This window comes from Panicum virgatum, chromosome 7N (assembly GCF_016808335.1).
Source record: "Panicum virgatum strain AP13 chromosome 7N, P.virgatum_v5, whole genome shotgun sequence".
In the NCBI taxonomy this organism is placed as follows: Eukaryota; Viridiplantae; Streptophyta; class Magnoliopsida; order Poales; family Poaceae; genus Panicum; species Panicum virgatum.
In genome coordinates, this window is record NC_053151.1 from 33209126 (window position 1) to 33229449 (window position 20324).

General features: G+C 54.7%; 4 protein-coding genes across 4 annotated transcripts; 2 read left to right on the forward strand and 2 right to left on the reverse strand.

Annotated features, from left to right (window-relative positions):
• Positions 1-2528: 2528 nt before the first annotated feature.
• Positions 2529-5168, reverse strand: LOC120683502 (probable inactive receptor kinase RLK902). The gene is made up of 2 exons (XM_039965577.1): positions 3626-5168; positions 2529-3538 (listed from the first exon to the last, which is right to left on the reverse strand). Exons 1-2 carry the CDS (start codon positions 4983-4985, stop codon positions 2877-2879), a joined length of 2022 nt encoding a protein of 673 aa, XP_039821511.1. The 5' UTR covers positions 4986-5168; the 3' UTR covers positions 2529-2876.
• An 8009-nt stretch (positions 5169-13177) lies between these two features.
• LOC120680816 (protein FLOURY 1-like) lies at positions 13178-14467 on the forward strand. Its single transcript, XM_039962369.1, has one exon. The coding sequence runs from the start codon at positions 13325-13327 to the stop codon at positions 14219-14221; it is 897 nt and encodes a 298-aa protein (XP_039818303.1). The 5' UTR covers positions 13178-13324; the 3' UTR covers positions 14222-14467.
• Positions 14468-14632: 165 nt separating this feature from the next.
• Positions 14633-19073, forward strand: LOC120680815 (putative pentatricopeptide repeat-containing protein At1g09680). Its single transcript, XM_039962368.1, has 4 exons — positions 14633-17530; positions 17616-17759; positions 17903-18263; positions 18393-19073. Exon 1 carries the CDS (start codon positions 15256-15258, stop codon positions 17086-17088), a length of 1833 nt encoding a protein of 610 aa, XP_039818302.1. The 5' UTR covers positions 14633-15255; the 3' UTR covers positions 17089-17530; positions 17616-17759; positions 17903-18263; positions 18393-19073.
• On the reverse strand, positions 17761-19968 carry LOC120680818 (vacuolar iron transporter 1-like). The gene is made up of 4 exons (XM_039962372.1): positions 19555-19968; positions 18771-18856; positions 18538-18652; positions 17761-18246 (listed from the first exon to the last, which is right to left on the reverse strand). Exons 1-4 carry the CDS (start codon positions 19791-19793, stop codon positions 17946-17948), a joined length of 741 nt encoding a protein of 246 aa, XP_039818306.1. The 5' UTR covers positions 19794-19968; the 3' UTR covers positions 17761-17945.
• Positions 19969-20324: the final 356 nt, after the last annotated feature.

Below are 20324 nucleotides of genomic sequence, written 5' to 3' on the forward strand. Positions count from 1 at the left end.
AAAAAGCGCACAGTTGTCAATTGACGTACCATCACATCCACACACAGTGAACGAGTAGGGGTGCAGAAGAATCTGATGCAAGGTGATAGTACATCGAAATCGTAATTGGAACTCATGAAAATATATTTTCACATTCTTTTAGAGTTAAATCTAATTTGTAGTAGTTTACAAAAAGTATTTTCATAAGCTCTGCTTGCTCTACTATTTTCTTGAAATATATCTAAGCGTACATCGTCCGGCAATGGAAATTTATCATACTAGTACTCTGAAAAATACATTAAATTCGGTCAACTACCTGCACAATCGATCACCATAACCAATAAAAATTCTGGACAATTTTTAGTTACACCGACGGACCGTCCCTCCCATAGGATCCGACCATCCGCCTGTTAAGATGTTCGGACGTCGAAATCATAATTAGAGCTCATGACAATATCTTATGAAAACATATTTTCACATTGTCCTATAGTTAAATCTAATTTGTATTAGTTTTTAAAAAAGTATTTCCATAACATCTGCTATCTCTATTGTTTTTTGAAATATCTCTAAGCGTAAAACAAATAATTACAGCACAAAGAGCCTATAAAATAATTAAATAAATAATTACAGCCCAGAGAGCATACAAAATAATTAATAATAAATGTGGGAGGACCTACCGCCGTTTGAAACGGCGCTATGTTACTGTATACTACAGTACGGGTCTACAGCCCGACTACAGTACGGGTCTATAGCCCGCCTACAGCGCGGCTATAGCCGGCTGTAGCTCGGCGGTAGCGCCTTCCGCCAGTTCATCCGGTGGAAGGTAGGTACCACCGGCGGTAAGTCCGTTTACCGTCGGATGAACCGGCGGTAGGTTGATATTTTTGCAAAAAAAATTAGCATATATTTTTGATAAATCGGAAAAAAAATAATAGAAAAATAGAAAAAATTCCTCTCTCTCCATCCTGGAGAATGCCAAAGGCCCAAAGCCAGTGTCATGCTGCCAAATATGGGCCTTAGGCATTGGTTCGTACACGGGCTAGTCGTCGGCAGTTCTCCCGAGCGGTCGTGGGCCTCGTGCAGCCATATATGGGCTAGAGGCAACAGCGACATTCCTTCCAGCAGAAGTGTTGAACACCCGCCGCCGCCCAAGTGCTGGGAGCGCACGCTCTCGCACTACGCAGGAGGTGGCCGACTGGCCGGCCGGCCGGCCGGCAGCGCACCGCCGCGCTGCAACGAGCAATGGCGCACGATAGCGGAGGCGGCGCAGCCGCGCAGGCTCTGTTCCGGAGGGGACACCCCCCTCGCCACCCCGTCAGGACTCACGTGGTAGCTCGCACTTGCCAGAGTGCAGCTGCTGAGGCTGGAGGGGGCTCCCGGCTCCACCTCTCCGTCCGGCGCCCACCCACCCGCCCGTCGTCGTCGCAACTCTACCCAACCCCGGCCGCCGCGCGGGGACCCAAAAAGGCGATCGAATCCGCCGACCGAGCCGTGCTGGCGGGCGCGCACCCAGCTCGCCCGGGGCATCAGTTACGGCTCCCCACGACGCATGCCTGCCTTGCCGTGGTGCCATGCCGTGCACACCAGTTCCCCTTGGACGCGTCGTGTCCTCTTCATGTGCCCGGCAGCCAGGCACACCGCTGCTAGCGCTGTTCCCTGCACGACGCATCACATCAGCGGCGCCTTTGCCACTCTGCGTTGGTGTTGGAGTCGCGCCTCCCCCGAAAGGCGGAAAGGAAAGGCGATGCGAACGCGCGGCACCGGCGGTCGGTCCGGCGAGGCCGGCGGGCAATAATGCGGCGGCGAGCATTATTGCCGGGGAAGATCGCCGCCCACTGATTGTGGTGTGGACTCGTAGTGGGGAAGCGACGCGGCTCGATCGATCCATCCGCTCTTCTTCTTTTTTTAAAGGAAAGCCTGCGTGACAACTAAGATGACAGGGCGGGCATGATCTATCCAGCTCCCCGGCATCCCAGTTCCTGTATAATTTTCCCTTCGGGGGTTCAGGCACGGATGGATGCTGTGCCGGGAGTTCGTGGTCGGCAAGTACGGCCCAGAAGGATACAAACCACTCCTCGACGCGGTGCAGCCGTTGGAGCTGCGGGGCAGGCAGTTCGTATCCTGGGGGCAGTCTGAACTGCCGAAAACCAACGGCCATATTCTGTTGCTTGCTCGGGCAATCTCTCCTGTGTTTTGCAGTAATGCAGTGGGAAAACGCCAAACCAGCAGCATTGCGTCAGTCAGTTCGTGTCCAGTTGTCGCCGTCGTTGTTCGTTCGACTTGGTCGCTAGTTCCGGAACCTGTGAGTCTGTGACGACGCCGTCTCTCACTGCAGGGCAACAGTTTTCCAGCTTCTGATCTCAGTCAGACAGTTACTGGCCGATCCAGAGCGCTCAGTCAATGCGGCAACTAGTGGTACTCGCACAAAAGCAACTCTGTGCTTTCGCAGTGCGGTTGTTAGGTGGCGAGACATGGCACGCACGATCGGACATGAAATCAGCTGAGGTAATATCTTTTCAAAAAAAAAAAAGCAGCTGAGGTAATCACACTGCACGGGGTTCGAACCTAAAACCTTTCCATTGAACATCAATCAGGTACTAGAAGTAATTATACATTGCGTGACAGCATCAAGGCTCCTCCTATCACCAACTTGACCACCACCAGCACACGCGCACACACACACGCTGCTAAACGAAAGAATTCGGGAGGAAGAAGTATCAAGAGATTCATGAAACTTCATCAAAGAATAAACAGCACACGGGCAACGCTCTACGACAAGCGCAAGAAGACAGAACAAAAAGATCTCCTTTTTTTTCCCTTCAGAACATTCCATGAGTTTACCAAATGATCGCTACGCTGCAGCCTGAAAAGAACACGAGTAACCGGATGGACGGACCTCAGCTCTGGCGGATCGATCCGGTGGGCCTCAGCGGCCGGTCGTCGGCCTCGTCCATGGACGCGCTCCGGCCGGACCGCGCCGTCGACGCCGACCCCGTGGCGCCGGTCTCCTGGATGCGCGCCACGATCTCGGGCATCGCCGGCCGCTGGTCCGGGGCGGGCACGGTGCAGTCCATGGCCAGCCGCAGCATCTCCACCATCTCCTCCTCGGCGCCCGGGTGCCGGAGCAGCTCCGTGTCGAACACCTCGGACGTCCACTCCTCCTTCACCACGGAGCGCGCCCACCGCGGGAGGTCCACGCCCTCGTCGTGCAGCACGGCGTGCGTCGGCGCCTTCCCCGTCAGCAGCTCCAGCAGCAGCACGCCGAAGCTGTACACGTCGGCCTTCTGCGACACCCGCCGCGGGTCCGCCACGACCTCGGGCGCGCGGTACCCCGCGACGCGGGTCGCCGGCGCGCCCGCGGGGCCGACGAGGTGCGCCATGCCGTGGTCGGCCACGCGCGCGTCCACCGACCGGCTGAGGAGGATGTTGGAGGACCTGATGTTGCCGTGCGTGACCATGGAGCCCGTGGCGTGGATGTACTCGAGGCCGCGCGCCGAGGCCAGCGCGATGCGCCTCCTCGACTCCCAGTTCAGCGGCGACCGGCCGGAGCCACGGTTCCCTGCAGTTGCCAACCCCATCAGAAAATCTCATTCAATTCGATCATCAAAACAGAGTGGGGTTGCTTGAGAAGAACGGGAGCTCGTACCGTGAAGCATCGAGGAGAGGCTGCCCATGGCGACGAACTCGTAGACCATGAGCTTCTCGTCCTTGCTGAAATAGTAGGCCTGCAGGGGCACGACGTTGGGATGGTCGATCCCGCCGATCGCCGCGACCTTGTCCCGGAACTCGCGCTCCGGCAGCGAGGTCTCCTTGAGGCGCTTGACCGCCATGACCGGCCCGGACTCGATCGCGGCCTTGTACGTGGTTCCGTATGTACCCTTGCCAAGAACCTCGGCAGACGCGCGCAGCAGGTCCTCGAGGTCGTAGGGGCGAGGGATCCTCCCGAAGAAAAAAAGCTTCTTCTTCCCCACCGATGCGGCGGGCACGGCAGGCGGCACCGAAGGCGGCGGCCGCGCGTCGGAGACCGGTGGGGTGTAGCCGTTGGGGCTCATTGCTTCTTTACTGTGCAGCGCCAGCTCCGCCGCAACGGCGTCGTGGCTGCGGTAGGTTGCTCTTGGCTCGCGCCGCAGCGCGCCACACACGAGGACGAGAGCGGCGGCGATGAGCAGGAAGCCGAACGCGCAGCCAATCACAATGCCAGCGATGGCGCCGCCGGCGAGGCGGTGTCTACCCCGTCCGCGGCTGTCTGAAGAGGCCGGTGCTTCGGGCGCGAGCGCGGGGGGCAGCGACGGTGGCTCCGACGAACTTGGCGCCCGGCAGGGCGGAAGGGGCTTGCCGCACAACGGCATGCCGAGGAAAGACGTCGCCGGCATGCCGCTGAGGCTCTTCGGTACCTCGCCGGTGAGGTTGTTGAAGGAGACGTTTAACACGGTGAGCGACAGCATGTTGACGTCCGGCAGCTCCCCGGTGAGGCGGTTACCGTCGAGGTAGAGCAGCTGCAGCCGGCCGTTCTTGGCAATGCTCGGCGGTATCCGCCCCGAGAAGCGGTTCCCGGCGAGGTTGAGCTGCGTGAGCGCCGGGAGCGCCAGCACCGCCGCCGGGAGCTCGCCGGAGAGGAGGTTGGACTGCAGGTTGATCACCCGGAGCTCGACGCAGGAGGCGATGTCCGGCGGCAGCGGGCCGGAGAGCGCGTTGTACCGCAGCGACAGCACGGCGAGCTTCGTGAGCCCGCCGAGCGCGCCGACGGGGAGCGCGCCCCGGAGCCCGTCCCCGGGCAGGTGGATCTCCGTGACGCGGCCGCCCGTGCAGACGACGCCCGTCCAGGAGCAGGCCGGCCGGGACGCGTCCCACGTCACGGTCGCGGACCCGAACGGGGCCAGGAAGGCCTTCAGCGCCGCGGCGTCCGAGGCCAGGTCGTCGGCGGCCCGGGCCGCGCCGGCCGCCAGGGCCAGGATCAGCAGAAGCAGCGGCGCCACCGGCACGGCGGCGGCGCGCGGCGGGAGCATGGGTACCTGGCGGCGTCGCGCCTTCCCTCTCTTTTTCTTTTTCCCCACGGGGGCGAGCTGATCACAATTCACACCATGCGGGGAGCAGCTGCGGCTGCAGGGGAGGAAAGAGGAGAATGGGAACAAGGCGGAGGGATATTGGAAAGAAGCTTTCTTTCCACCGCTGCGTTGTCTAGCGGCAGCTGGCATGGCATTGCAGCCGCGGGAGAGAGGGGACGGCGTAACGGTATCTGTCGCACGGTGAGATTTGGACGGCTTGTACGCTGCCCGGCGGAGCGTTGTACGGCCCTGATCAAGTCTTCAAAAGCTATTATATATGTAAATATTCCGTTACATGCTGAACTCCTACGCTGATTGTGAGGTTGTCTGGTAGCATCTGCTGCTTTCCGGAATGGTTTTACCCATCAGCAAGTGTCGTGCTAGGCGTGTCCGGTGCGAGAGACACGACGAGCACAAATCATGCACCGCACATTCTCACGTTCCTACCGTAAACAAAGACGACCCTGATCGAGATCCCCTTGGTGCGGATGCGGCGCGCAAGTGGGTTCATCGCATCGCGGCGAGACGCGGAGAGTTTCTGTTGGCCCGGCACGACCACGACGACGACAAGGTAAGCGCGACCGGGTCCTGGAGCCGTAACCGTCAGACGCCGCGCGCCCGCGCGTCCGGATTGGTGGCCACTAAATGCCACCATCATGGCGTGTAATCGCCGGGAAAGCTTGCGAGTAAATCACCGCGCGTCACCATTGATGCGGCCGCAGCACCGACCGTGGAAGTTGATGCGCCATTCAGTTAAGCAGCGCCGTGCCACGGGCGAGCCAAGCGACCTCCAACACCGGCCGGTCGGATACCGTACGGACGGAACGTGCGCTGGGTTTCACTCTTCTGTACGCATCGTGCCGTCAGCATCAGCCGGCCTGTCTTCAGCTAAGCCAAGCGCGATGCAAAGCCCAGACAGGCCAAGTGACTCCACTCTCCACTCTGCACTCTCCAGTGGGAACCCCAATTCTTCGATGCCGGATCCCTTTGCGGCTTTGCGCCACACCTTTCGCGCAAGCGGGCGGTGGCTTTCTGCACTTCTGCTTGGCTGGGCTGGCCACTGGCCTTGCGCCCCCCCCCCCCCCCCCCCCCCCCCCCCCCCCCCGGCACGTACGCGTTGTGAACGCCACGGGAGGCGCAGGATCACGGATCACCCGGAGCTGGGTGCCTGCTTGCCGGAGCCCGCCCCGGAGGGACTTCTCGGTCCTGCGCGAGTACGGCCGCGGAGACGTTGACTTTCTCGTATGGAACCTGTTGGTGTGGTGGGTGGGGCCCGCCTTCGAGCGGCCTCACCAACGGCCGAAGCTCTGAGATTTCTTCTTTTTTGCGCCAAACAGAAAGCGGTTACGCTGCTGACGCTGGCACCGTCGCCTGTACGCGGTTTCGAGCGTCAGCAGCCCAACTGTACACACGCAGTACGCGTTTCCCTCTCTGGATCACTCTCGCGCGTCGCGGGGCCTTTTGTTTGCGGTTGGTAAGCAAAGGCTCGGCGTACGGGATTTGCAGGGAAAGGCCCGGGGTCGCCTGAGGCATTAGCCGGGCAGCGAACAGATCACTAACGCCAGCCTAATCTGACGACGGAGACGGACAGACAGTTGACATAGAGCTAGATCGTCTAACAGGAAATCTCTACGTGTGCACTACTTCTACACTTTTTTGTTACAGTGATACAGTTTTGCGACGTATTTCTCTTTTTTATTGTTGTCAGTTGTCACTTGCATGCGATGTGTTCAGTTCTGACGTCTGAGTTGGCCAGTCTCTGGTGTCTGAGCCGCAAGCTCACGCCCTGTTTGTGTCCATCATCTTGTTTTTTAAGCCCCCGTCACATCAATAGGAATCTTATTATTTAGGAGTATCAAATAAAATTTATTTATAAAATCTTTCTGACAGATGGGTGCTAATTTGCGAGATGAATCTAACGAGCCTAATTAATCAATGATTTGCTAAAGTGATGCTACATTAACCATCCACTGATTACGGATTAATATACCTCATTAGATTCGTCTCGCAATTTAGCCCCAGGGCTCTGCAGTTAGTTTTGTAAACGAATTTTATTTAATATTAATAAATATCAAGATTTTTTTGGATGTGACATAGTCTAAAGTTTAGCCCCTGGAACCAAACAACCCCGGGTTTTCTGGTTTTCTGTAAATGATTGAACGTCCTCTTTTGTTCCTGTAGGTTGGCCGCAGCATCGGCATTCAGTGCTCTCATGGGCTCAGCCGGCCTGTCCAATTATCAGTTGTTTCAGAGGAACGCCCGCGTCGCTCTCCTCCCGAGGGCGACACCACGCCACCGCCGCCGCCGTCCCTCCCCACCTTCACCCGCGCCTCGCCGCCGCCTGAGCAGGGCTTCGGAAGCCCGCGTCCCTGCTAGGACGGCGGAGGCGGGCCTCTTTCGTCGCGGGAGGGCGCGGCTTGCGCGGATCTGGGAGGACGCGCGGGCGAGTGCTAGCGCCGGTTGCTGGTGCCAGGGACGACGGCGCGTGGTCCTGGCGGTCCGCGAGGTGGCGGCGTTTGGCAGGGTCGTGTGCGGCGGCCGGGGACGGTGGCGCGCGGTTGCGGCCGTGGGCAGCGCCAGACCCTTTCAGGGGTCCTCGTCGGCGCGTGCAGCACCCCGGGGGCTGCAATGCTGGGTGGCCACGGATCCGGCACGGTGTCCGCCGGATCCGGTGGCCGCGGGGCCACAGCGCGCGCATGGCGGCAGGGCGTCGGCCTGCGGCGGAGGTGGCGATGGCGCACGGCGGCGGCGGGTCGTGGCGGTGCATCTGGTGTCCGGGAGACCGGATCCGGCCCTCCTGCGGTCGTGGGACGGCGGGGCGACGGTGGCTTCGGTGGCGTGGTCGTGCGCGGGGGCTCGGCGGCCGCGTGGCGGCGGCGACGGCGGGGCCGTTGGTGGCCTGTTGCTGTCCCATCAAGCCGCGACTGCTGCGGTGGCTGCGACATCCCGAGGTGCTGCCCCGCGGAGCGTGTGATGGTGAGGCGGTGGTCGCGTGCGACGTGCGGCGGAGGCGGCGTGGCTGCGCGGGGGAGGTGCGGCTGGTTGGTGGCTGCGTCCGGGAATTGGCCGCGGCTGGAAGTGGCACTGCAGCGGCGCGGCGCTCGGGAGGGCCTCCATGGCTGCGGCTCCGGATTCCAGGGCTGAGTGCGTGCGGTGATTCTCCGGGCGAAAGTCTTGATGGCGTTCTTGCTGGCGGCGATGGTGACGGCATCTGAGGGCGTCGTTCTCCCTGTAGGGGGCATCATCAAGGAGCACCATTCATTGCGCGGGTTCTCTAGGTGAAAGCCTTGTCCAACTTTGGACAAGCGACGGCGGCGCCTTCGGCGTCGTTACCTCCTTGGAGGCGTCGTTTTCAGAGACCCATCTCAGCCTGTGGCTTTGCCTGTGTCGTCGTGGTCAGGGGTTGCTCTTCCGGTGGTGCGGCAAGGCGGCTGGTGCAGGTGGTTGACTCGAAGGGGGTTGCCGAGCCCTCGTGGCGGCGGTCAATATTATGCCGGCAGCCAAGGGTCTTCGCTCGGGTGTCGATTTCTGGCGCTTGCAGCGGACCGCGGCGGCTGGCGTTGTTTGGCAATCGCCAGTGCGGTGTGGGACAACGTCGGAGGACGGCGCTCGCAGCAACGACATCGTGGGAAGCCTAGGTCCGCAGCGGACTGTGGCGGGTTGCTCTGCATCGCTCGGCGACTCCGATATGGTACATTGTCGAAAGATGGTGCGGACGACAACTTGGGTTGCTAGCATGATGGCGGTGGCGGGTTGCACGGGTGGTGCAACGTGATGCTGTCATCCGGCGGGCGCGGCTAGTCTGTTTCTGACAGGGTTCTTGGAAACAGGGTAACACTGTTCTTCATCCTGGCAGCGACTTTGGAGACGGATTTGCGATTCGAAGTGCTAAGGCGGGCGTGGCGAGGCCCCCACGTGAGGCGAGGCGACGAGTGAGGTGGAGTCCAACGGTGGATGTGGTGAGGCCCCCGCGCGTTGTGTGTCGTGGTGGCAACTGCGAGACAGCCTGTGTTTGATCCGGATCCGGTGATTTCACCCTGTCGGATGGTGTGTGGTGTTGCAGCGGCACTACGGTGGTGGGTCCCACATGGTGGTGGCCTTCTTCGGTATGGTGCGGTCTGTTATCTTGGTTCCCTATCGGCGCGGGGGGCGTATCTGACGGTGGCTACATGAAATGGAGAAGGTTGTCAGCCGCGGCCTTAGTAGAGTGGTCTCGTCCGTGTCCACGTCCCAATCCGACTGGACAGTGTTGTCTCTTGAAGACGTTTGTGTGGCTTCGTCGACGTCCCAATCCGACGAGCCTGTGGAGTTGTGTTTCGGCGCGTGTTGATGTCCCAATCCAACCCGCCGGTTTTGTTGTCAAGTATTCTTTTCTTTTTTCTGGTTATGGCCTCTCAGGGCTATATCCTTGTATTTTTTTCTGCTATATAAATAGAAATGCACTCGTCGAGTGTCGTTCAAAAAAAATTATCAGCTGTTTCAGTTTCAGTAGGTTGCTCTATGATTTCCTGCCATCAGGCTGACGCGCTGATTGGCAGATGAGATCCTAGCCGCGGTGGCAAAAGGTATGTCTAAACGGATTCGGAAAGGGCCATTTACCCCCGAAACATTTTTAATGCTAATTAATGCTGGATCTTGGATCTCAAAGATGGTTGTTGATGTACTTGAGAAAACGACCGAACATAGCTATAGTTGTCTGCCAGTGGAAGAGGTAGTCGACGGGTATTAGGAGTAGGAGCTACGGCAAGCCTTTTCTATAAGTGACCCAAGCATGCTCCGTACCGTATGCACGGTTTCGTACCCACCTTGAGCATGTTAGCATCTACCGACCGTCGACGATGAATGCGACTGTCGTGTTCTCCGTGGTCGCTGGTGCAGCCGTGGAAACAAGAGCACGCGCGGCTACCCGCGAGGCCGCGACGGTGGCACGGAGGCTATTTCTAGCGCGCAATACTGGAGTTCGACCTATCGAAGAAGGGAGGCACTGATCACTGCACGTAGGCCCGCGAGATGGTGGTTGGCGCCAGGATTAGGGAAGAAGGGTTGCCGCGGGGTTCGAGGGATGGGTGGGGGGTGGGGGGAGAGGTCGCCAGTGGCTAGAGTGGTGGAAGATAGCGGCGGATCTTAGGATTCGAGGTTCTAGGGTTCGAATAGCCACCGGACCTAAACGATGGGCCCAGGGGTGGGGGTGGGGGGGGGGTCCGACGGCGGTGGTAGTTCGGGCGACGGAGGGAGAGGCGGTGTGGCGGGGCGGGGTAGAATACCGATGGGCAGTGGCCGGTGGCGGGGACGAGAAGAAGACGGCGGCGGTGGACAGACTACGAGGCGGCATGCTTGATTAGCATTGGCAGCGGTGGAGGGCACTGGCAGTGGTAGTGGAGGCGCTACGGAGGTGGGGGAGGCGGGGCTGCTTGGCTTTCTACAATCCGCATGCCATTTCTCGCACATGCAAAATGAATAGACAGATCCGACGGCCCATCGGGGTGGCTGCCTGGCTGGCAACGAACGGCACAGGGATCGTTCATTGATTGGCTTCGCATTCTTCACGTTTTGTCGTTTGCGGCGCAACGAGCAGCTTTGGAGCGGCGCCGGCGTGCCGCGTGCCCGACTGCCTGTTGAAGGACGGCAGGCGGAGGAACTGATCATCAGCCCTGCACTGCACGTTCTCCTCTGGACTTCTACTGTGCTGCGGGGGCGTCGCGCAGTGCTGGTCCAAGCTGGTTGGTACCCTGCCGTGAGTCGTGCGGTCACTTTCGCGACGATTTCACCGCAGGGCTTGTTCAGGTTTGGGTGCCAGGCTGCCACAGCCACCGAAAGCCCCGGTCCACTGCACCGTCGCCTCCCATTCCACTGCCTGCGCTCACCAAGCTGCCTGCCGCGAACTTCACCGATGGCACCCTTCTCGCCGTCCTTTGCGAATCACACGGCCAAGAGCTTTTTCCTGCCGCCTGGTCGGCGACATCTGCATCTGCTGGGTGATTACTCGTCTCGTGGTTCAAACCCGTGACCACCGCCAATCAGGCCTTCCGCCGTCTTTCTCTTATTCTCTAAACCCAAAGGGGTATAGGACTTGACCCTCAAGCCTTGAACGCTTTGGCCACTGCTCTTCATTGCTCAAGTCTCGTCTCGCGCGCTGCTTTATTCACAAACTCGTGGCTCAGACAAACCACGAGCCAATAAGTTGTTTACAAAATTAACGAGGGGGGTCATCCGAACAATCAGATTAATGGGCATGAGTAACCGGCACCGGCCTAAGCGAGCCAACTCACGATTCCTAGCTTCGCTCCTCATTAACGGGCATGATTAAAGGAAGGCGCACTATCCTTGTACAGAGCGAAGTGCATTGCATGCTTGTCGAGATGAGCGAGCTCATAAGCTTAACTACTGCACATAATGCCCTCAGTCAGGGCCGTACCAAAGTTTTTGAAACCCTGGTGCGAAATATGAAATGTGTCCAGAAATCCAAATAGCAAACATATATTTAGATTTCATTATATAACTTCATGTATTCTATAATTCTAAGAACTACCAAGAAAATTCACGCGCTTGAGAAAAATTCAAGTCCATCTTACGTCTTGTGATTTGAGAACTACACATGTAATTTCTAACTCTAGAAGACATGACAAAGTAATGCACAAATAGATCAAAGCTAAAGTAAGAATAAAGATGAATTTCATGGTTATTAGTGGGCAATTTGCTTTGCTTCTGATCAAATTTGATGCAAATGTGATGATGCCAGGTTAACAGAACCGAAGTGTAAGCACCACCGATCCACTAGATGAACAGAAGTAGTCAAGGAGATATAGTGGCATACTAATTGACAAATAAACACACTTACTTATCATGGCATCCTAATTGAGAAACAAAAAATTAAAATATGGCGGGACTCCAATAACAGCATGTGTCCCTTTCAAAAAAAAAAAGAAGCAAGCGGCAGCCTAGAACAACAGGACATGTATGTACTCGGTAGACGACAACTCGCAGCGCCGGCGATGCGGCCCTTATTACGCCTTTTGCCAATCGCGTCATGCATCCTGCATCGAAACCTCAAAAACGAGGCTTTGATTCGCGCCACATTAGTATGCGAGATTTTAGCGCATGTTGAAGTATATTCGTGGAAAATAACTTATGCTTAGGTAGGCTAATTGCTGATTATGAGGTGTTCTGATTAACTAGTTATTTTTTCATGTAATAAGAAGAGCAACGATCACCTCGACTAAAAAAAGTTAGTGCTGATCAATTACCAAATACGTTTGTTGGGCTAAAGAAAAGACCTTTAGCAATTGGATCCTATACACGTCATGTGGGTTCAAGAAAGTCTGAGATCCTAAGGGCCTGGCCGCCTGGGGCACAGAACAGGTCGAGACTCTTAGCCGTGTGGGCTGTAGAAATGAAGGCCCACATTGGTGGTTAGGTTTCCCATTTTTGGTGTCTTTTCTTTTGATATTGCCTCAATCCTTCTAAGGTTTAGGAAGGTGAAATGAAACATTTTGAAATCTGTAGGAGTTCTTTAAATACTCAAACAAGAAAAGAAACTTGCTCGTTTCGTTCATGGGACTTGCTTGCAAGTTGCAACCTCCAAAAACTTGAAATCACAGAGATCGCGTCGAAATTCAGGCGATTAGTTCCAGGGAAGTTCCAATGAAACTTGCTGCTTGGAAAATATCATCCCTTCACCTCCTATCCCGCAGCGTTTTTGCTGGTTTCTTCGCGCATCACAAAAGTCACGAGCCATACAAATTCTGTTTGCAAAAAGATCCATGGAGTGCTTTGGCCGTTTGGATCTTCCAAGCCTTTCTGCTCGCCCACGTATTCCCATAGAAATCTCGCCACGTCACGTACACGGGGGACCCACGTCGGTGTGACCCCATCTGTCATCCACTGCCACAGAGTACCCGCCCCCTTTTTCTCAAAAAAAAAGACGAGACGACTTGTCGACTTCCCATGCCCGATCCTTTTCTCCGGCCCCACGCTAACAGAAACCCATACGCCGACATGGTGGGCCCACTTGATATCCCGACCCACACGGCAGCGACACCGCCCACAACTTATCCCGCTGTCCGCTCCCCAACTGAACCAACCCTACGGCAGCTACTCCCCTAGCTTCCCAACCCAAGCGCCCGCCCGTCTCCAATCCCCCCACGACGCCCCCCCCCCCCCCCCCCGAACCCGCAGCAATCGCCAAGATTTCCTCCATCTCCAACCGAATCGGTCGAAACCGCGGCACGAGCCCTCAAAGCTCGCGTCTTTGGATACGGTCTCTCCTGAATTTTGCGCGATTTTGCCCTAGTTTGGCCACAATGGGCCGCAAGAAGAACGGAGGTTCCGGCGCCGGCTTCCTGAAGCCGCTCGGCGGCGTCTCCCCAGCCCGTATGCCCGGCGCCGGCGCCGTGCTCTTCCTGGTCGGCTCCGCGCTTGGCTTCGTGGCGGTGCTCCACGCGTCCGAGTCGGAGGAGGCCGGCGGCGCGTGGGCTTCGGCGGCGCGGTGGGCTGCTCGGTGGGCCGCTGAGCTGGCCGGCTCTGTCGGCGCCCACCACCTGCTCGTCGCAGTCTCGCTTGTTTTCTTGGCCGCCAGTGTCTGGCGCCTCGGCAAGCGCTGCGCCGCCGTGGAGGGGCTCGTCGGCAGCACGGACTCTGCGGTGCAGGCATTGCGCGTGGGGGGTGTCGTGTGCGCCGTGTGCGGGACGAAGATTCAGGCCCTGAAGAGAGGCCGCCGTGGCGCCGAGCGCACCCGCTCGGACGCCTCCAGCGGCTGCCCTGACAAGCCGATCGCGAGGTCGCTGGCTGCTGAATTCGAGCAGGAGGCTGACAAGGACGAAGAGGATAATGCAGGCGAGACCAGCGATTCAGAAGAAGGCAATGTGCAGTATCTGAGGAGGAGGCTCAAGGAGGAGAGGCTGCTGAAGGAGGTTGCACTCGAAGAACTGGAGAAGGAGAGGCTGGCAGCCGCAACCGCTGCCGATGAGGCCATGGCCAAGATTGCCTGCCTGCGCAGCGAGAAGGCTTTGGTGGAGAGGGAGGCCAGACAATTGCAGGATATGGCCCGGCAGAAGCAGATGTATGACCGACAGGTGATCGAGTCGCTCCAATGGGTGATCATGAAATCTGGAATGCAAGGCTGGGAGCCTGAAGCCGCATCTGATCCTGCTGTGTCAGAAACAAGCGAGGATGACAGAGATAGGATAGGAAATAGCTAGCTCTGTGGGTTCTTAGTAGTTGGATACTTGGATGTAAGAGTGAGGAAGGCCCTGTGCTGGGGAAGTCACAAGTCATTGCCTGCTTGAGTTTTTTGTCCTCTGATCAGTTTTCAGCAGCCAAACATGGCATAATACCCAAGTTTTGGTAACTCAAAGAGGATGCTCTAGTATGCCAAGCTCTTCAGGAGAAATCTGTAATATCTACCTGTATATATATACCATCTTTATAAGCTGTTTAGGTACTTATCAAAACCGGTACTAGATCGTTCTACCATGCTTGCTCATTGCTATGTCGTCAGTTGTCTATTGTTCTTGAGAGTTCTAAAGAGTATTTAGCAGATTTTGGTATAAGATGCTGAATGAACACTAGGAAACTTGTGTAGTTCTGTTACTATCGATTCTGAATTTTAGAATACCATAATAATATAAATCATTACCCCAGTATGCTTGGTTTCGGCATTAGAATTTTCATATATCTGTCATACCATGTTTGAGCAAAACATAATGAACAACAGCAGCGCAGTGGAATTGGTTCAATCTGTAGTTTCTAATATGCTGCGAAAACTTGCAGAAACTTCATCCTGCTTAGGGGCCATCCTGTTTGAATATTGGCTAGAGTCTAATTTCCTCCATCTAGTGCTCAAGCACCTCATTGCGGTGGAAAGTGCAGATGAGGAGCGAAAACTCCTGCTCCTGTGATCTTCAGAGGCTTCAGTATTCAGTAACTTTATTGATCAATGCAGATCGTTTCGATTTGTGTCTTGGTCGTTTTCTAAGAGGAATTAAAGAGGAAATGCTGAAATGATTTTATTTTATTAAACCTTTTCCTGCCTGCACGAATGGCGAGCTTGATTTAGAAAAGGTCAAGTGTTCCCTGTTTTTGAAAGCAACCCATTGTTGCTAATTGTTCTGAATTGCCGTGCAGATTTTATGCCAACTAAAACAGTTTTTATTTGAATTTGTTTCTGCACAGCGTTGGAAGTTAACCTTCAAACTTGGCGCTCTCCCTCCCCCATCTCGATCAGGCGATCCCAATGCGCAGAGCCCTCCGCCCCCGCCCCATCCAGCGCCGCCCGCCGGCCGCCGAAACCCCGCCGCCCGTTTCTCCCCCATGGTACGCCGCGCCGCGGTCGACGCTCCCGCCCCCGCCCCCGCCCGCATCCGAGGACGATCCCCTCCTCGTCGCCGCGTCCGAAGTCGCGCTCGCCCTCCCGGTCCACCCCGCGCCGCTCCCGGCTGCCGCGCCCGCGCCGCTCCTCCGCCTCCTCCCGGCGTTCACCTCCGCGCACTTCCTCTCCCTCCTCCACCGCAACCCGCTCTCCGTCCCGCCGCTCCCGCTTCTCTCCCTTTTCCGCGTCCTCCTCGCCTCCCCTCCGGGCCTCTTCCGCCACACCCCGGCCTCCTTCATCTCCATGTCCCACCACCTCCACAGCCACAGGCTCCCCCACCTTGCACTCCCCCTCCTCCGTCTGCTGGCGTCCCGCCTCGGCCACGACTCCCCGCAGCGGCTCCTCACGCAGCTTCTCTCCGCGGTCTCCCCCGATGACCCGGCCCCTCTCGTGTGGGAGCTCGCCAGAGCATATGCCGATGAGGGCCTCCTGCCTGACGCCTGCTCCCTCGTCCTCCTCGCGCTCCGCAGCGGCGTCCACGTCCCAGCCCACGCCTGGTCTGGCATCATGAGCCGGCTTCCCACTGCTCCCGAAGCCTACGCCTTCTACCTGCAGCTGCTCGACGCGGGCGTTCCCCCAGAGGCCAAGCTCTTCAACGTGTTAATGCGTGATATGATTAGATCGGGCGAGCTTGCCAGCGCGCTGAATGTGTTCGATGAAATGCTGAGAAGAGGTGTGCGGCCGACGGTAGTGAGCTTCAACACATTGATATCGGGAATATGCAAGGCGGCCGATCTGGATGGCGCAAATGCTCTGCGAGGGCTAATGGTGAAGGCAGGTGTCGCGCCAGATGTGTACACCTACGGTGCTTTGATGCAGGGGTTGTGCAGGGCGGGAAGGATACCAGATGCCGTGGAGATGTTTGAGGAAATGTGTGAGAGAGGTGTGAACCCCAACACTGTAGTGTTCACGACATTGATAGATGCACATTGTAAGGAGGGGAATGTAGGAGCTGGGTTCGACTTGTACCAGGAGATGGCAGAAAGGGGTGTACAGACGGATTTGGTGGTATACAACGCATTGGTGAATGGCCTTTGTCGAGCACGAGATTTGAAGGCTGCCAATGACATTGTGGAGGAGATGAGGAACACTGGTATCAAGCCGGATAAGGTGACTTACACCACCCTCATCGATGGCTGCTGCAAGGAGGGGGAGTTGGACATGGCTGTGGAGATGAAACGGGAGATGTCGGATGAAGGGGTTGCATTGGACGAGGTCACTTACACTGCGCTCATCTCAGGACTGAGCAAGGCAGGGCGTGCAGTTGAAGCAGAAAGGGTTCTACGCGAAATGATGGAGGTTGGTTTGGAACCTGACAACATTACTTACACAATGGTGATTGATGCCTTCTGTAAGAATGGTGATGTGAAGACAGGCTTTAAGCTGCTGAAAGAGATGCAAAATAAGGGTCGAAAACCAGGAGTTGTGACATATAATGTGGTTATGAATGGGCTCTGCAGGCTTGGCCAGATGAAGAATGCGGACATGCTTCTGAATGCGATGCTCAATATTGGGGTGCCCCCAGATGATATAACATACAACATTCTTTTGGATGGACATTGCAAGTATGGAAAAATTAGAGATGCTGAAGAACTGAAGAGTGCAAAAGGAATGGTTTCAGATTTTGGGGCTTATACTTCACTAATCAATGAAGTTCTCAAGAAGAAGCCAACTAAGAGTTACCATGGTAATAGATAGTTTTGCTGGGTAGATGCAGTTATTTTGCACTTCACTACCTGTTACAACCTTAGATGTTGAAGATTGAAAATGCAATATGAATATAATTGGCATGCTCAGACTGATGAATAATGTGAATGTACCTTGTTGAGCACAGAGACCCCGGCTTTGAAGATTGCTGTCAGGGTGGGGAAAACAGAGGTTCTGGCAAATCAAGGACTAAATATTGTTTCACGATTCTCTGTTCAGTCAATGCATCTTGATGGCATGTTTGCCAGGATCCGATATGTCTTTGCAACTGATGTGCCTGGTGCATGGCTGTGGTTGTGCCTGTTGGGTCCAAACTACTTTCACTTTGCAGTCATGCTACATTGCAACATAGCAGATTTGCATCAGTTTCAAATGTCAAAATCACAATTCACAGCCAATTCTTGCAGCTTGGGCAGATAGGGGATTATTGCAAGTAAGGTGTCTCTTATGTAATTATTGAAGAACCTATCTCCGTTTAAACCTACCTGTGGTTATGATCTTTTTTTCTTTTCTTTCAGGAGCTGAACTTGTGATATCATCATCCATCTTGGTTTCATGGCTCATATAAGCATCTGTGGTAATTTCAATTTGCTTGTCATCACGATTGAATATGCAGTGAAGTGTCATGTTCAGTCTTTATTTGACTGAAGTTACGCACAGAGGTAATGTTTACTTCTATCTTCCTGATATTTATTCATAATTAAGTAAAACATAGATTAGACTAGCATTAGCTTCATTTGCTATTAGATAATGTAGTGAGACGTTCCAAAGAAGAAATATTACAACTTTGATTAATTTATTGCAGCCTACTGAGACTTTGGTTACCAAATACTTGAGGCCTCCAACAACTATCTAGCTTGAACAGCCTTTGCCATCCCATATGCTGCGGCTGAAGCAAGCGCTCCAATAATAGCAGTCTGGACAGCGCTGGTGAATGGGCGGTTCCCAGTAAAGTGACCCTTGATGTAGCCAAAGAAAAGCAGCGCCACCAGTGTGACTCCAACAGATGTAAGCATAGCATTTTGAGCCGTGGAGATGAACATGTAGGGCAGGAGAGGGACCAATCCACCGATCACATAAGATAGTGCGATTGTACAGGCACTCTGCAGTGCCCTTTTTGGATCTGATTTCTCCAATCCCAGCTCAAACCTGAACACATTGCTCTGGTTAGTTGAGAAAAGCATTTACCATCCGTTAATGATACTTCTAAGTTCTTACCATCTTTCATTGGGTGGTTGATGACTATTAACATTTTTCATTCATTTCTCAAATATAAATGTTTTCATTCTTGACAGCTTTATAAACTACCGCAAAGCCATTCAGCTTATGTCAAAGTATTCCAAGTTAATCTCATCAGTCATCAGGATTCATGGGCATTTGCTTCCAAGTACAAAAAATGAGTTTGCGGGTCTATTGAAAAGGTGGAATCAGTGATCATACCTCATCATGAAGTCTAGCCAAGCTTGAGGGTTCCTCCTGAGCCCATCTACGACAGGGCCATACTCGTGTGGCTCAAGCCCATACTGCGACATGATCTCTCCAATTTCAGCAGCCTCTAGATGATCAATCAAGGATTCAAAACCAACGGTCAGGATGCCGGTCATATACACACAGGATGACAGGGATCTGTCAACAATGTTTCATGAACGGTTGTTCATGAGACATCCATATACCGGTGTCAGGGACTGCGATGATCTCCTCCTGCTCCCTCTTCATCTCACGCTTGTAATGATCTGCCTCGCTCTGAGCCGCAAGGTACCTACCACATGGCGCGGGCGCGGATCAGAAATTCAGAATCATGCCTTAGTGGCACCTTTTTGAATTGAAAACAGCGTGATGTTTATCTTGTCCTCAGAAAGAAATGATTAAATTATTGTTCTTCAGTTTGCTGGGCCTAAAAGTTGTGACAACACAAAGCGTGCTCACGCCGAAGAGGGGCCACACACTTGTCGATCACGAGCTAGCTTTTCTCCTAACGATTCCCCTTTTTGGTTTGGATGAGAGCAGTTTACAGGTTGAGTTGGTGCTAGAGCACGTCAGTATCTGCTGAACAAAGCAAAGCTCACATGCCCATGGTTTTTCAGTTCAGTGTTCGTATGCTACGGATATGACTACTGCACTCTAACACTCATGTGGAAGTCTGAAGATAACACGCCCCTGATTATTCTACAGTCAACGACGCGCGCAGAATTCAAGACGCTATCTATGGTGAAGAACAACGCCTAACTAAGAATGTTTTAGTTTTGCAAAAGGAAGAAGCGTTCTATCAACCAAGTACCTGAATTGAAAAGTTTGTCCTATAACTCAATATTGACATCAAAGTTCAGAAACAAACTGAAACCCCGTTGGCACTAAACGGAAAAGACAAAACAGAAGGCGCTGGCAACTTCGGCTAGATCATCCGTGACTGAATGGGAGGGAAGCAAAGAGAGAGACGCATTCTGATCAGGTGGTTACCCTCCGAGTCCCATGGAGATGGCGCCGGCGGCGACCTCGGCGAGGCCGGCCGTGAGGACGAGCGAGGAGGGCGCACTGGCGCCGGAGAGCCCCGCGGCGAGGGCGAAGGGCACAGTGAGGCCGTCGGACACCCCCATGATAACGTCGCGCACCACCTCCCCCGCCGTGAAGTGACGCTCCCGGTGGCTCAGCCGCTTCTCCAGCATCGGGTGCCCCCGCGAGGCGCCGTCGCCGTCCATCGATCGCCGGACTCCGGTAGAGACGAAGCGCGTGGCGGACGCCGACGTGGACGGGCTGGGCTCTGCAGTCTGTACGCCTGTCCGAGTTCGGGTGAAAAGCTGCGTGGGACTGCTGTTTTCTGAATTCAGAATCTCCGCCTCTATTTTTATAGGAGTCCATGGAGCTATGGGGTAGTGGGCTCCAAGGCCGGGGCAGATTAGTTTACGGTTGACTGGAGTCCCTTCTTACGGTCCACGACTCTTAATTTTTTTCTATTTCTAGTAATTTTATTATCTTTTTATTATAAAAAATTTAGAAAAATTTCAAAAAAGAAAATTTTGGAGAGATAGAATTTTTTTCAAGAAAAAAATTGAAAAGGTTGGAAAAATTTCAAGAAAAAATTTGAAAAGATAAAAGGAAAAATGACGGGAGAAAATTTGAAAGGAAAAATTTATGAAATAAATTGAAAAAAAATTAAAGAGAAAAATTTTACATCCAAAAAATAAAACATTCAGGTAAAAAAAATTTGTATCAAAAAATAAAAAAGAAAA

Coding starts and splice junctions, on each gene's coding strand:
- LOC120683502 (XM_039965577.1), bottom strand. CDS start 4,985: ATGCTCCCGCCGCGCGCCGCCGCCGTGCCGGTGGCGCCGCTGCTTCTG. Junction 3,539..3,625: donor CCTCTCCTCGATGCTTCACG/GTACGAGCTCCC, acceptor TGGCAACTGCAG/GGAACCGTGGCTCCGGCCGG.
- LOC120680816 (XM_039962369.1), top strand. CDS start 13,325: ATGGGCCGCAAGAAGAACGGAGGTTCCGGCGCCGGCTTCCTGAAGCCG.
- LOC120680815 (XM_039962368.1), top strand. CDS start 15,256: ATGCGCAGAGCCCTCCGCCCCCGCCCCATCCAGCGCCGCCCGCCGGCC.
- LOC120680818 (XM_039962372.1), bottom strand. CDS start 19,793: ATGGACGGCGACGGCGCCTCGCGGGGGCACCCGATGCTGGAGAAGCGG. Junction 18,857..19,554: donor ATCTCCATGGGACTCGGAGG/GTAACCACCTGA, acceptor GCCATGTGGTAG/GTACCTTGCGGCTCAGAGCG. Junction 18,653..18,770: donor CATCGCAGTCCCTGACACCG/GTATATGGATGT, acceptor TTGATCATCTAG/AGGCTGCTGAAATTGGAGAG.